At 40.2% G+C, this 14,258-nt stretch overlaps 1 protein-coding gene across 2 annotated transcripts in view; it reads left to right on the forward strand.

The window, feature by feature from the left end:
* The window catches only part of LOC137273701 (nonsense-mediated mRNA decay factor SMG7-like), a 523,786-nt gene that overhangs the window by 102,048 nt on the left and 407,480 nt on the right, over positions 1-14,258 (forward strand). For both annotated transcript variants that reach the window (XM_067806500.1, XM_067806501.1), the window contains exon 6: positions 5,486-5,564. In XM_067806500.1, coding sequence (XP_067662601.1) covers positions 5,486-5,564 — 79 coding nt within the window. The remainder of the gene's footprint in view (positions 1-5,485; positions 5,565-14,258) is intronic.

Consider the following 14,258-nt stretch of genomic DNA (forward strand, 5'->3'; position numbering starts at 1 on the left):
GGACTAACATCAACGCCAGCAACAATAAGCTGTTCGTCAGTGGAACTCGCAGCCAGATAACTGACGGCTACTACAGCGTGTGCTCTCTAAACTACGAGGTCTTCAAACCCCTGGGAGCCAAACTCAAGATGAACGACTCAAACGGTACAGTGGTGTTAATCAACAACGGAAGAACCTCATTGAGGCTCGGCCGACCATTAGCAAGGATACTCGGTATGTCTCCTGACGAGATAAAACCAACAACAACCGTCACAGGCACGAAGTTACCCGACCTAGTACCGTACCGAGAGCTGTACATTCATCTCGGTCAGGTGAGCACAACGTACAACATTCAAGGAGGTCACCCTTCCACTATACTGAGAGCAGTGCCGGTGAAAACTGAGAAATACAACGACGGTAGAACCGAGTCGTTTTCACCACGGCAGTATAAGAGATTAACCCAGGGCAACATACCTGAGCTGATAATATCGGTGTTAGATATAAATCATAATCCTGTAAATATAGGATACCTCAGCTTAACGCTTCATGTAAAATGACCAGCGCACAAGGGCCCGGAGTGAAAAAATGCGTCAATATCGGGATCTCCGACCTCGGAGACACGCGCGGTTTCGACGCTCCCGGAGTAGATGGTAAATCGTATGCCTTGCAACTGAAAAACAACATTTACAAACGCGTTGAAGTCCCCTCCGGTGGAACCCTAAGTGATATAGTAGATACCACAAGAGCAAAAATCAACACTAAGTACACCCTTGTCAACACCGGTAATAACTGGATAATATACCCATCGTTCGGGGGTAAACTGTTCGACTTAGACGATGTTGAGAGCACTACCGTCGCCCGAAACAAGCCATATATGCTCGTCTTCACCTAAGATGACAAGTGGGTGTTGTTACCCGATAACGACTGGTTTCTCAATATTAGACTCGGCTCCCCCTACGTATTCACAGATAACAAAGACAACCACCTAAACAAAGTCGTGAACAATGGAACCATGCTCGTGGCTTACGTCCCAACTCAGAGACGTAGCGTAGTCGTCAGCCCACTCAACACTATGGCAGCCCACATGCTATCGAGTAAACCGACCATACCAAACGTGACATTACAGTTGGTGTCTGAATTCGAAGGCGTGGTCAGTATACTAGAGAGTCTACCGGCAAACTCAACACTGATCATCAAAGTCTACCTAGGGGAACCATCGGGGAATGATGTCGAGATCGTGAAGGGGATCAAACTCGGGTGGGTGAAACGACACCAGTATCAAGTTTGCAACGTTTACGTGCGGGTGAATGTCGGCTCCAACACCAGTCTGGAGGGGGTCAACGTGATCGTGGAAAACAAGGTATCACTAACCAAGATCTTCCTGCCTGACAACATACACTTCATGGGTATGAAGTTCACCCCTGAATTATTATCAAAAAACCAGTTGGAAATTATATCGTAATAGTATAATAATGACCAGTCATCCCAACACTACGCTTAACGACCTAGGAGATACGGAGGGATTCGATCAGCCTGGTGAGGAAGATGAATTATACATCCTGCACTTCAAAGACAACGTGTACAGACGGGTGCCGTTACCAGATTTAAAAGAGCCCAAATGGCTGATCAACTTAACATTCACCTCACCTTATATCACATTAAAAGAATTGGAGTTGGTCTCTAAGATTAGGAATAACGGTATCTGGCCCGGGGATTTCATTTCGGACAGTGAATTATACATGACAACTCTTGGTATCGAAAAAAATATGTTAAAGTCTGTAGCAAAAAATAAATTAACATTTAGCAATAATTTTTATAGTAGATATCTTGATGAAATATTACTCCCTTTCACACTCATCATAGAAGTCTTCTTTTCCTATTTAGGTAATGAAAACACCTCAAGAGTACACAAAATTTTACCCGGGGTGTCAATACATTGGCAAACCGAACACGTACGCAAATATTGTTGTATTGTTATACAACGGGATACCTACGCGGACCCTATAAACCGCTTAATAAGCCTCAGTGGGGTTTTTATTACAACAGAAAAGTATATTAGCCTCTCACCTATTACCCTGACTAATAATCTAGATCTTGTAGACTTCAAATTCATTAATAGACTTTTAACTGAAACCGAATTAAAATATCTTTCAAAATATATATTATAGGATGGGTCTGTACCCAGTCGTAGAGGAAGTAGCGAAGACGCTGGAAACCGTAGATGGGTTCCGCTTGAGGCAGTTATGTGATGTGAAACGCCAACTAGAACAAGACCGTGACACGCGGAAAGCACTATGTAAAAAGTACCATAGAGCTTTCAATATCGTGGACGGGGCTGACACTACCCTTATGGCAACCAGCATGGGACTAGGGGCGGCAGGTGTTGGATTGTTGGCTACCATCGTGGCTGCACCTATAGTGCTAGGTATTGAAATAACGGCAGGGGTGGCAGGGTTGGCAGGGTTGGCGCTTAAGTTAGTATCACGCAGACTTCATCGTAAGGCATTGAAACACGACGAGATCAGGGTTCTGGCTGAAGCAAAGCTCAACACAGTGAGTGAGCGTATTTCCACGGCACTCTCTGATAGTAAGATCTCAGAAGAGGAGTTTCGTTCAATCCTCTCTGAACTCACAAAATATAACGGAATGAAACAAGATATTCGGTCCAAGTCTCGTAAGTCTGCTATCAGCGAAGACGAGAAAAAAAAGTACATAGAACAGGGGATACAAAAAGCCCAGCAAGCCTTTATTACGAACACCAAAGTGATCGTAGGCGGTTCACGTTAAACTGTTTCATCGATATAAACATGACATAGGCACAGTGTTACCTCCAACACACGTTAAGTAGTAGGGGTAATAGTAGCAAGAGCTAAGGGCCCAACCAAAGCCTTATTTAGTAAATAAGGCTTTGTAGAGACTTTTCTTGAAAGTGTTTTAAAACCCCCATTGTATATACTACTCAACGAGAGACTGGATTTACAGATAATTTAAACTTTATTAAATATACTGAAAGCCATTATTAAACACAATTAGGATTGGTTGTCCTGGAACTTAAAAAACTTACTGAAGACTTTTTACCTCCGATACAGAGGATGTAGGGATAAAAGGCTGATATTCTTACCCATTTTGAGTGTGATTCCCAGAGAGCTCCTCTATTATGATTGTCGATACTTGAAACTGAACCTTTGACATTTCTTGTAAACACAACCACATTCATGAAACACGTTGTGCACATGCATTACTTTCACCCAGGCCCTATAATAGCACAAGGAATTGTGAAACTGAATCTTGTTGAGAAAATGCCATGCTTGACACAAGGCGACAAGAATCAGGTTCTTGGTGTGGTTGGTTAGCAGTGTTTCTTCACATATGATGATTGTCAGGCAATCTTCTTTGCATCCATCCACTGTTGGTCAACTCAGACAACCATTTTGTAAAATATGACTTCATGAAGTGTAAAATAACTTCATGAAGATTTGAGCTAATGTTGATAAACACTTAATGAACTGAAGACTTCATAAACTCATGAACTGAGTTTCGCAAGGGACATTGCTGTCTACTCCATCTCAAATGCACTTGCCTGTTACATGGTGGTGTTGGTTGGTAAACTGCATGTCACCTACAGTGAAGTCCAGCTGCCCTTAAACATTAACGAAACGTACTCCTGGATATCCTTACATTGTTACCATTGAAGTGGTCTATTTGAAAATTTTCTGCTTTCAGGAATCTGTTATGTGATATAGTGTTAATCATGTGCTTTGCATCTTGAACTGTTATGACCATGGAGTGACCAGGTCACCATGCATATTCCACTTCTTGAAATGTCTGAGACAGTCCACCAATAGCACTCTGATTCACACTAAAGTGGACAAAAGCCAAAAGTCTGACCCCTTTCAACAAGTGTCCAAAAACATGTCAGTTTCAAACAGGTACCTGAACAGTGAAGAGTAGTGATTAAGCATCAATACATGTGTATTGTCTTCCATTTTCCATGGAAGTACGTTTACAAGTCATTGACATTAAGCAGCATTTACTATCTGAATAAAAAATGTGCCATTTGTAACATAATGTATCTGATGTTGATAATGACATTTCAGCGACCTGATATTGTTGACATAACTGTTAGGAAAGTTTGTAAAATATTCAGTTGTATATGTTTCAAACAAAACTGAAGATTTTACAACTTTGAAGAAAGAGTGTTACCAATTTCGTTACCCGTCATTACTGATGCCGAATATGTAATGTTATATAATATCTGAACAATATGTTGGAGTGAAGCTTTGGTATATCTGACAGTAACTCAAGTTGTGACTGGTTTTCCCTCCACTTCAAGGCATTAAATGTGAATACTTATTTCAATAAGTCAGTGCATCAATTTCACATCGTCCTTTCTTACATGTCAGCTTTTCATCCACATGCCGAAACACCGATATTCAAGCTATATTGCAGCAAGCTATAAATAGCTGAGTCTGGATAAGAGAATACAGTGGTTGGGGATAACTCTGCTTCTACATTTTCATGTGAAGTAAAACCAGTGAAAATTGGCTGGTTTCTCATTCCTATTGTACAATGAACCAACACTTCCACACCAATTTTGGGCAGGATCATCATGTTTTCTTGAGCTCCAACATGATCAAGCATCGTCGATTCCAAAGAATTACAATGGCAATGGGTAATGGCCTTTTCAGGTTGGTAGGATCAGCTGACCCAACTTCTGTTTGTTGTGACCTTAGGGTTACACTATCCAGATAACAAAGGTGCAATGTAGGCATCAACCAAACACATTACTGAGGAGGTGTAAATACACATACCTGCAAATACAGCTTAAACGAGGGGATTTAAATTGACAACAAAGTTTTAATTTGCAAGCAGATAGAGTGTAGTCATATTGCTGAATGTCAGAAAACATGAGATGTCATTGATTCCTTGCGGTAATTTTGTGATCACAAACTATTTCTAAACTAAGAGTACATGTGTTCCTTGGCAAAGTGACCCGTGAAGGTCCCGGGGTAGAATAGGCCTTCAGCAACCCATTCTTGCCACAGAAGGCGACTATGCTTGTCGTAAGAGGCGACTAACGAGATCGGGTGGTCAGACTCGCTGACTTGGTTAACACATGCCATCGGTTCCCAATTGCGCAGATCGATGCTCATGTTGTTGATCACTGGATTGTCTGGTCCAGACTCGATTATTTACAGACCTCCGCCATATAGTTGGAATATTGCTGAGTGTGGCGTAAAACTAAACTCACTCACTCACCTCGGCAAAGTCAGCCCAAAAGTTTGGTTCTCTTGAGATTTTTTGGCCTTCAAGCTGATCTGTGGGTGTCCAACAACAAAAGGGAGTGAGCAAGTAATTGTTTTATGCTACTTTAGTAGTATTTCAACAATATCATAACTGGGTACACCAGAAGTGGAACAGAAGAACAAAGCTGTGATGCAAAGTTCTGTTGTTTCTGTTGTAAAAGACATATATGTTCATCACATATTGTTCTTATTCATTGCAGTTTCTACAACAATTATGTACAACCTTCAAGCTGGACTTACCTTTCAGGCGCAAGTCATCTGCCTTTGGTGTGATGAAAGGTAAATAGTTAATCATTACCTTTTGTTATATCTATTGTATCTACCAAGAAGTAACCTTGTGTCTACTCATGTACGTTGGAATGTCCGAGTTCTAGAAATCCCATTTTTATCCACTAGCTTCATAATAGTCTTTAGAAATAGGTAAAGTCCAGTATGCATTTCTAATGACTATCTTGGCCATATTGTCACTCTTGAGCAGTGGTTTAATAGCATCATCAATGTATCAGTGTCTGGCCTAGTTTGCACGACAAGTTATCTCATAACTACATCAGTGGTATTTAAAAAATGTTCACATGTTGGCAAACAGGCACCAGAAGCAATCGCCAACTAGTGGTAGCAAAGAATGTCAGGAGACATTAGTTTGTAGAGGCAAACTTGACCAGAATTGATACTATGAGAATACTTATGCAAGGCAGTCAGTATATTAACAGTAAAATCTTGGTCTTGAGCAATCATGAAACACTTAATCTTTTGTAATAAGGCTGTAACAATGCATCCATACTTAAAAAATCATGGATACTTGAGTATTGCCTATATCTGCTGCTTGGCCAGGTTAAGAAATAATGTTTCTTTTGTGATATGTGTTAATTCTCATTAATAACACATGATAAACCCCTTAAACCGAGATTATTGCTATCGGTCCTGAGTAGCTCAATCGGTTGAGGTACAGGCTTATCATGTGCAGTTGCGCAGCTGTGCATTGTGAGTTCGTATCCTGCCAGGCCTCAGTTTGACTCCCTTGCACAATTTCGTGACGCAAGGGACAAGGGGCCCTTGTGAATTTCATGAGCAAGGGATCACGATCATATCAGTTGGGTCTCTGGAAACGGCCTTTCTGAGCGGGGCACTCTCATGGAAAGAGAAGGCACCGACGCAGTCCTCCTTGGGAGAAACGCGCAACATGTATCTTTCTAAGATCCCTTGGAGGACTGTGGCTACAAAACAGACCCTCTTTTACTGTTTTTTTTATTCTTTCAAATCTTTCTCTTTCAGCTGGTATTTAGACATTTGCTCATATGCCAACCCACAGCAGCTAGCCTCCCCACTGTGGGCTTGTGTGTGTGTGTGGGGTTCCCCCCTATAGAGATTGAAACACTTAAGTAGTAGAAGGTATGGGATGTTTGAAATCACCCGCATAAGCCATCGAAGTTAGAAAGGATTTTTTAGACACCAAAATCACTTTATGTGAAAGCAGATGGGCAGTGCCTGTTCTTTCGGAGTTTTTGAAAAAGGTGTCTAGGTTCACATTATTGGCGATTATATGGCTTATATGGGGTGATTCAGAAGCCCCATACCTTCTACTGCACGGCCTCATCCCATAACTGATTATTATTATTATAAGGCACTCCCTCTATTGTCACTTCCACTTTGGTGATTTCTTGGTTGAAGAATTTCTTGCTGTCTCTATCAAATGGGTAATATTCTTCTACGTGTATGATCAATATTCCTTTCATCGATCGCGCCGTCACGTTCAAGTTTGTTTTCCAAATGGTGTCACTTTTGTTACATTTTTTTATTCTATGCCGTAGTATCCTATCATAGAGGATAGTCATTTCACCAGAGTCTGAATTTTTTAATCTGCCTGGCAAGCTCCGGACTAGTCACCATATCGAACTCCAACGAGATGTTTTCAATCTCATAAGAACTTGTTGAATTATTACCCTGTTGCACAACTTTGTAGTATTCATTGACTGCGAGTTCGTATTCCAACCTATCACCCAATACGGCTTGGTAAAACGGTGCGTGAGAGGTTAGCAACTCAAAGTCAAGAGGGATACAGAACCTGTTCCCGTATGCTTTGGCGATTGCTTTGGCACTTTTCGGTACATTGTGAAGGTGTGCACTTGATGTTAAATGCCAATCGTGCCGTTCCTGGAACTATGATGTCGTTCTCTCCCGAGTTTGGAAATCAAAACAACGGTGTTCGGTTCTGGTCTATTATGCTTGGATTGTTTGTATTAGTAACCAACTGACGCACCGCTTTGAGGCCTAGTGGTTCTCTCAAACTTCGAAAAGGATTTAGCTTTCTACTGTATGACATTATATATTATTATGATAATATAATATATAATTTTATATGGGAGATTTTGAGATGGATGATTTTGGTCCTGCAGGTTGGGGGGATACCCCACTTAATGAAGATACTTCATTTATTGATTCACAAGCAAGAGCCTCAATTTTAGAAATAGCAGTAGACGATTGTTATGAAGAATTAAAATATGATAAAAACTACATTGATCCTAAGTATTGAAACTATTCAAACTTTACCATAGATGATAGTGGCACTCTACGTCTTAGGGATAACCGGGGTCTTGACCTATCCCACAGTCGCACTAGAAAACCACTTGCCTTGTCAACTCTAGCCAGTCGTTATGGTACTGATTTTATCCGTGAAAAACTAAACATGCATAATTATGGTGGTGCAAAACCCAAGATGCCCCCCAAGTGTAGTTTAAGATCTGCAAGCTACCAGATCCGAACTGGAGCTACAGAAGCGTCGGAGAGCGATGAAAAACTGTTGAGTACATACTGGGATAAACCATTGCCGGGGTTTGAATTTCCAGTGAGGGAACTGTACGGTCTAGACGAAGCCGTGAAATGCATATGTGGTGAACTCATGAACAACATGGGAAAACTGAACGCACTCGATGAGCACACCAAACTCGGTGAAACGGAAAGTCGTATCACGGAACGAATTAGCAATTTAGAAGATGAGAGACACACGCAATTGGAATGCGCTTCCTCGAATCATGTACAGCTTCGAACTCAGATCAGCCGCATACAGGAAACAGTAGATAGAATACTGAACGAGGATACAACTTTAGCCAACAAAATATGAATATTGTTCCCGGAGCAAGGCATCACCATTGCCAGCGTTCTGACGGCATTAGGCTTCATTATATCGACTCTAGTCGTATCACTTACAGGAGGGGGAGCCCCAACAAGACCCAGCCGACCGCAGGTCAGAGACGTCAGAGACTGGGATTAAAAAAAACATCTTAAATCTTTTGGGGAAGCGCTTGCTAAACTCGCTGGTAAGGCCGCAGAAGTCCTACCCGGTATCACAGGAAGTATCGTATCATGGCTGCTTAGCACGCTTAGTAAAACTGCCACATGGCAATGGGCATCTGTGGGCATTCATTGTCGCCGTGGCTGGACTAGTATATATAGTGGCTAAAAGGGTCATAACGAAATAAGGTATAAGCCGACCGCGACACCTCCGACAGCCAAAGCTGTTTTACAATCGATATGCTGCTGGTTGGCCGTCTGCGCAATGGGGGGATACCCCCATACCCCCATTTGGTTTAACTATTGGCTCTGGGAGTGGTTGCATTATACCTGTTTCACCAGTGTGTGTGGGTAGTATGTGGGAGACATTTATTTCGGCATTAACACCCAATTTTTTATCTGCTGTAGTAATGATTATTTCATTGTTGTAGCCCATTATTTTGTTGATTCCCAGACGCATGTCGCTAGGAGCCATATACAATCCCACACCAAACACGTAGTCGACTTTTGACCTGGCATATTGTAATGTGTCCTGGTATCACTTTGTAGCGCTAGGTAGATCTACCGGTGATGCAATAGCATCCTTAATGTTAATGTTTCTGCGCGTTGTAAGCGGTTCCCTTACCTATGATACTGGAGCGCGTCTGCGATTGGGCGCCGAGAATAGCCCACACATACGTTCGAATAGAGTCGTTCAAGCATATTGTACCAGTGCCATTTAAATTTGATGTTTTTGAGATCATGTTAGTCCAGGCTGTGGCTATCCCAGGATCGGTTTGGTTTATATGGCTAACATGAATCTGTTCATTTGTTGTGGGGCCCGTAAATGTATGACGGTGTGGATCATAGGTGCCATCCAAACTTAAAGTACACATAGACTTTACTGAGACCGTGCTTCACACTGGGAAGATGGAAGTCTTTGTTCGTGGGAATCATGAACACGAATACGTTCAAATGCGCGGTTATCGTACGGGTTGTTGGTCATACTCCACGCTTTAGCTTGCGGTAGAGGAGCGCTTATTTCCTTCAAGATCCGTCTTGTTTGATAATAAACATGAAACAAGACTGCCTTACTCAGTTTGTCTATGTAATCATTGTCACACCCGACCCTGTCGTCGCACACCACACAGCAAAATTGAGCTGGTTTTGTCAAAACTGCATCGGATTTTGACTCCTGTTTACCACCACCTGTTCGTTATTGGCGGTCACAACATAGTTTTTGAAGATATCAATGAACTCGGCATTAAAATGGTGGGAACCTGCGGTGTTGGGTGTCCCCACAGGCCACCACAATTTTCATGTATGTTAAGTCAGAAGCATTTATGTTGTGCATATTATGATATATATTATATTATTAATATGTACATTACTCTTCTTTATATAACAAACGGTGAGGCTATTCAGCTTACACATGCCATTGAGAACACATCTGGGCGACTCGAAATAGCACTATGTGATATCACCTACTACCAGCAATGGATAAACATCAACCACTATGACCATGAGTTGTTCGTTAATGGTGTGCGGCATATAATAACTGATGGTTACTATAGTGTGTGTTATCTCAACAATGACGTTTTCAAACCCTTGGGAGCTGAATTTAAAATAAACAACTCATACGGAAGAGTCTGGTGAACCAACAGAGGGAAAAACACACTGAAATTAAATGATAAGTTTGCGGAAATACTAGGGTATTTAATACATACTGAGCTTCCCCCTGGTGAATCCATACCTAGTGCTGTTGTGCCAAAGCTACTTCCATGCTATGAGCTATTCATTCATCTCGATCAGCTTAGCACAACGGATAATATACAAAGAGAGCGCCCTTCCACGTTGTTGAGAGCTGTCTTGGTTAAAACAGAAAAATACAATGAGGGTCGCACCGAGTCATTTTCATTGCGACAGTATAAAAAATTAACAAGTATTGTTTCCGAATGGAGGGTAACAATTTTAGATATAAAAAACGAAACTGTAAATATAGGATACCTAAGAGTAACACTGCACATAAATGGCTAGTAATCCAGGACCATAAAAAGTTTGTCAGATTTAGGTGATACTAGAGGGTTTGATGATGCAGGAATAGATGGTGAAATATATGCTTTTAAGCTTATGAATAGCATTTACAGACGAGTTGAAGTTCCAACCATTTCTGATTCTTTTAACCTAGATACAACAGGATCTGAAAACAACAAACGATACGATATATTTCAAGACAATGCTGGTGAATGGAGAATACACCCATCATTCGGTGGTGAATAGTTTGAGTTAGACGACTTTGACAGACCAACAATTCAACAAAACTCACTGTATTATCTAATATGCACTGGTGACAAGTGGACGATATTACCAGCTCAAATCAACTGGCTTCTCAATGTAACACTATTTTCCCCATACGTTTTCATAGAAAACAAAGACCACTACCTAAACAAAGTCGTAAACAATGGAATCATGCATGTGGCTTACGTCCCAATGCTAAAACGCAGTGTATTTATCAAACCAATCTCAAAAAGACCAGTCTTTGTGCTGCCATGCAAAACTGGGGATGACACTGTATTACAGTTGGTGTCTGAATTCGATGGTGTGACTACCCTCCTAGAAAACCTAGTGGATGGAAGCACACTAGCCATACAAGTCTTCCGAGGTGAACCACAACATGATATTGAGATCGTGAAAGGAATCAAACTCCGGTGGGCGGAAAAACATAAGGATAACATTTGCTCAATTACATGCAGGTGCGAGGTGACACACACACCAGTTTGCAAGGTGTCACAGTGACATAGGAAGACACTATATCTCTAACCAAGATTTTCCTAAATGAACACGTCAGTTTTATTTGGATGAAGTTCACGCATGAGACATTACCAGAAAAACTGTTGGAAACTATTTTCTAACATATATAAACAATGTCATACAATGTAACACTCGGTGATCTAGGAGACACAGAGGGTTTTAATTCACCTGGTGAGGAAGACACCCCATACATCTTATACTATAAAAATAGTGTATACAAACGAATGGTATAGATTAGGTTAGGTTGGTGGGTAAGGATAGGTTTAGGAATTTTGTTGTAAATAAATTGAGTTTTCCTTGTCTGTTTGTTATGTTTTACCAGCAGTAAGGCCTGATTCATAGAGCCTGTTTGTAGTTGGCTAATTTATCATCACCGTATAAAAAAATTACAAAACGCAAGGTCCAAAACCAGAGAATAGCCAACTTCAGCTGTCACTTGACAGAAAAGCTTATAATATTATTATGGACTATTATGTTTGAACATGTTTATATTTGTGGTCAGCATTCTATGAATATACAGTATTGGATCATGTACTGTACAAGTACAAGTATGATGAACTAAACACTCTCTGACAGACGCACCAAGGGTTTACATTACAGTGTCAGTGATCCCTGTGTGCCAAATGACAAGACAATTTTCTAAAGAGCTGTGTTTGTGAGACGATACATGTTCTTCATTTAAATCAAACCTGTTTAAACAGTTAGAACTGGGGTATATCCATTAGCTTTATCCCTAATATGAGTATGTTTATACCTTGAACGGGAATTAGGTGAGATGTATACTAATGATCATGCGTATAGAAAGATTTTATGAAAATGTGCGTCAGAAAAGGACCCTAGGTATCAAGAGGGTTAAGTGTCCTGTGGTTTATGCAAATAGTAACATAACAAAGAGTGCAATAAAATATTTATTTTTACAAACCACATTGGGGAAAAATAGGGGGCTGATTGCCAGAGAACACCCTAGGGCTAAGTGGTAACACGCCGGATGAGACCTAGGGTTACCCTTAGCATGGCGGGTGCTTACACTTTTTGGGGCCAAAACAGTTTCTCCTGTGCGAGAATGTTTTGAGGTCCAACAATCAGTCCCCGAATAATAAGATGAACAATGAACATGCATAGATTCTAATGCCAGAATGAAGCCCCTGTATAAAGGGAGGTGTGTTGGTAGTGAAATACACGTGAGACTTGCAATATGGGGTATACCCTGGCCGAAAGGGATTGTGGGTATCTGAATAAAGCATTGTGGGTAACTGTTGACGATTTATGGATAAGTTATTGAAGTATACGTATACTTGCTGTATTGCATTGTAAGTAAAATATTAGTAACCACATATACAAGAAAGAAAACCATGATATAGTGTTACGAGTAGTACAGTATGTATCGTGCTTGCCGTACCTTAGTGACTGGGGTAAGGGCAAAACCGTGGTGAGGCGGTCTAAACAAGCGCTCGAGACGAGCATTAGGCTTAGCACTTGACTGTGCACGCTGTTTAGACTATCTGAGCTGGCCATAGAGAGGAATGTATCATTGCATAAACTCATAAGCAAGTTATGTTTAATTGCTTGACCCCATTAACACATCTTTTTGTAATGATATGTAAGGTATCCTCTCTGCAAGGTTATCTGTAAATTATGACACTAAAGCAGATAATAATGTTATACATTCAGGGTGGTGAATGTCACATATATTCTTTATGTATCTGTGTATGTAGGGGGTGGGTACAATTATACATAAATCATTTATTGGCATTGTTAAAACCCATCATTAAAACTACTCATTTAGAGAATTTAATGCCTTAAAACAATCTTTTTGACAATTCTCTCTCATGATTCAACCAATCAGAGGGGCGGCCTCCGTGACGTAATGTGATTTATGCTTATGTAGGGGGTACTGTATAATTCATGGTACATTTCCGGGGATAGTTTATATTGTTTACTGGTTTGTCTAAAATGTTTGTCAAGAATTAAAGATATCTATAACTGAATCAAAGATATCTCTAATTGAATTGAAGATATCTGTAACATATTTGTGGATATGTACCAGTCATTTCAAGATATCTGGAATTGAATTGATGATATGTTGAATTGAATTCAAGATATATTGAATTAATTTCTAATGCAATTTTGTAGACTATGATTGTAATTGTTTTGCAGATATCTGTAGAACATTTAGAGATAACACGAAATATATAAGATTTTGAGATCAGTAATTCTATTTTGGATATGTGAAATTAATTAGAGATATCTGCAGTTATTTACAGATATCTTTAAATCATTATTGATATCTGTAAATATAATGCAGATATCTTTAAAACAATTGAAGATGTCTATAATTCCTTAATAATTGTGAAAACAGTTTGCCATGTTTTAGCATGTCTTTGTGGATGTCGAGAAATCAGAGAATTGTCGAGTTTGTTGCATATTTTATATACAACTAACTGGAAATCCTGCAGCTTACTGCAGCAGTGCTCTGGTAACGTATGTAACCTATGTGTGGTTTCGTTGGCGAGCGAGAGTGAAGCAGATGACTTTTTGGCAACTTTTATTTTCACAGTATTAATGAACCATACTTTTTTAAAGAATGAATTTGGTGTTCAGCTTAAAACTAACCACAAGTCTTTCATATGTAATATATAAAAGACAGCCAAGCTTGTACATTAACAGAACATGAAGTCAGCGATCTAACCCACTCATCCCTGTGGCTCCCAACTTTTCTACGCTGTGTCTTTTAAATAATCATTAAAGATGACACACTTGGTATGTGTGCAGAGGCATTAAAAGATTGACCAATATGCAGTCTTCGGTCTCCCTATTAACAACACACACAAGAAACAGTCAAAGGAATATTAAAAGAAGACAGTCATCTCACAATTTTCAACAGAAATCATCTAC

The sequence above is a fragment of the Haliotis asinina genome, chromosome 2, assembly GCF_037392515.1.
Source record: "Haliotis asinina isolate JCU_RB_2024 chromosome 2, JCU_Hal_asi_v2, whole genome shotgun sequence".
In the NCBI taxonomy this organism is placed as follows: domain Eukaryota; kingdom Metazoa; phylum Mollusca; class Gastropoda; order Lepetellida; family Haliotidae; genus Haliotis; species Haliotis asinina.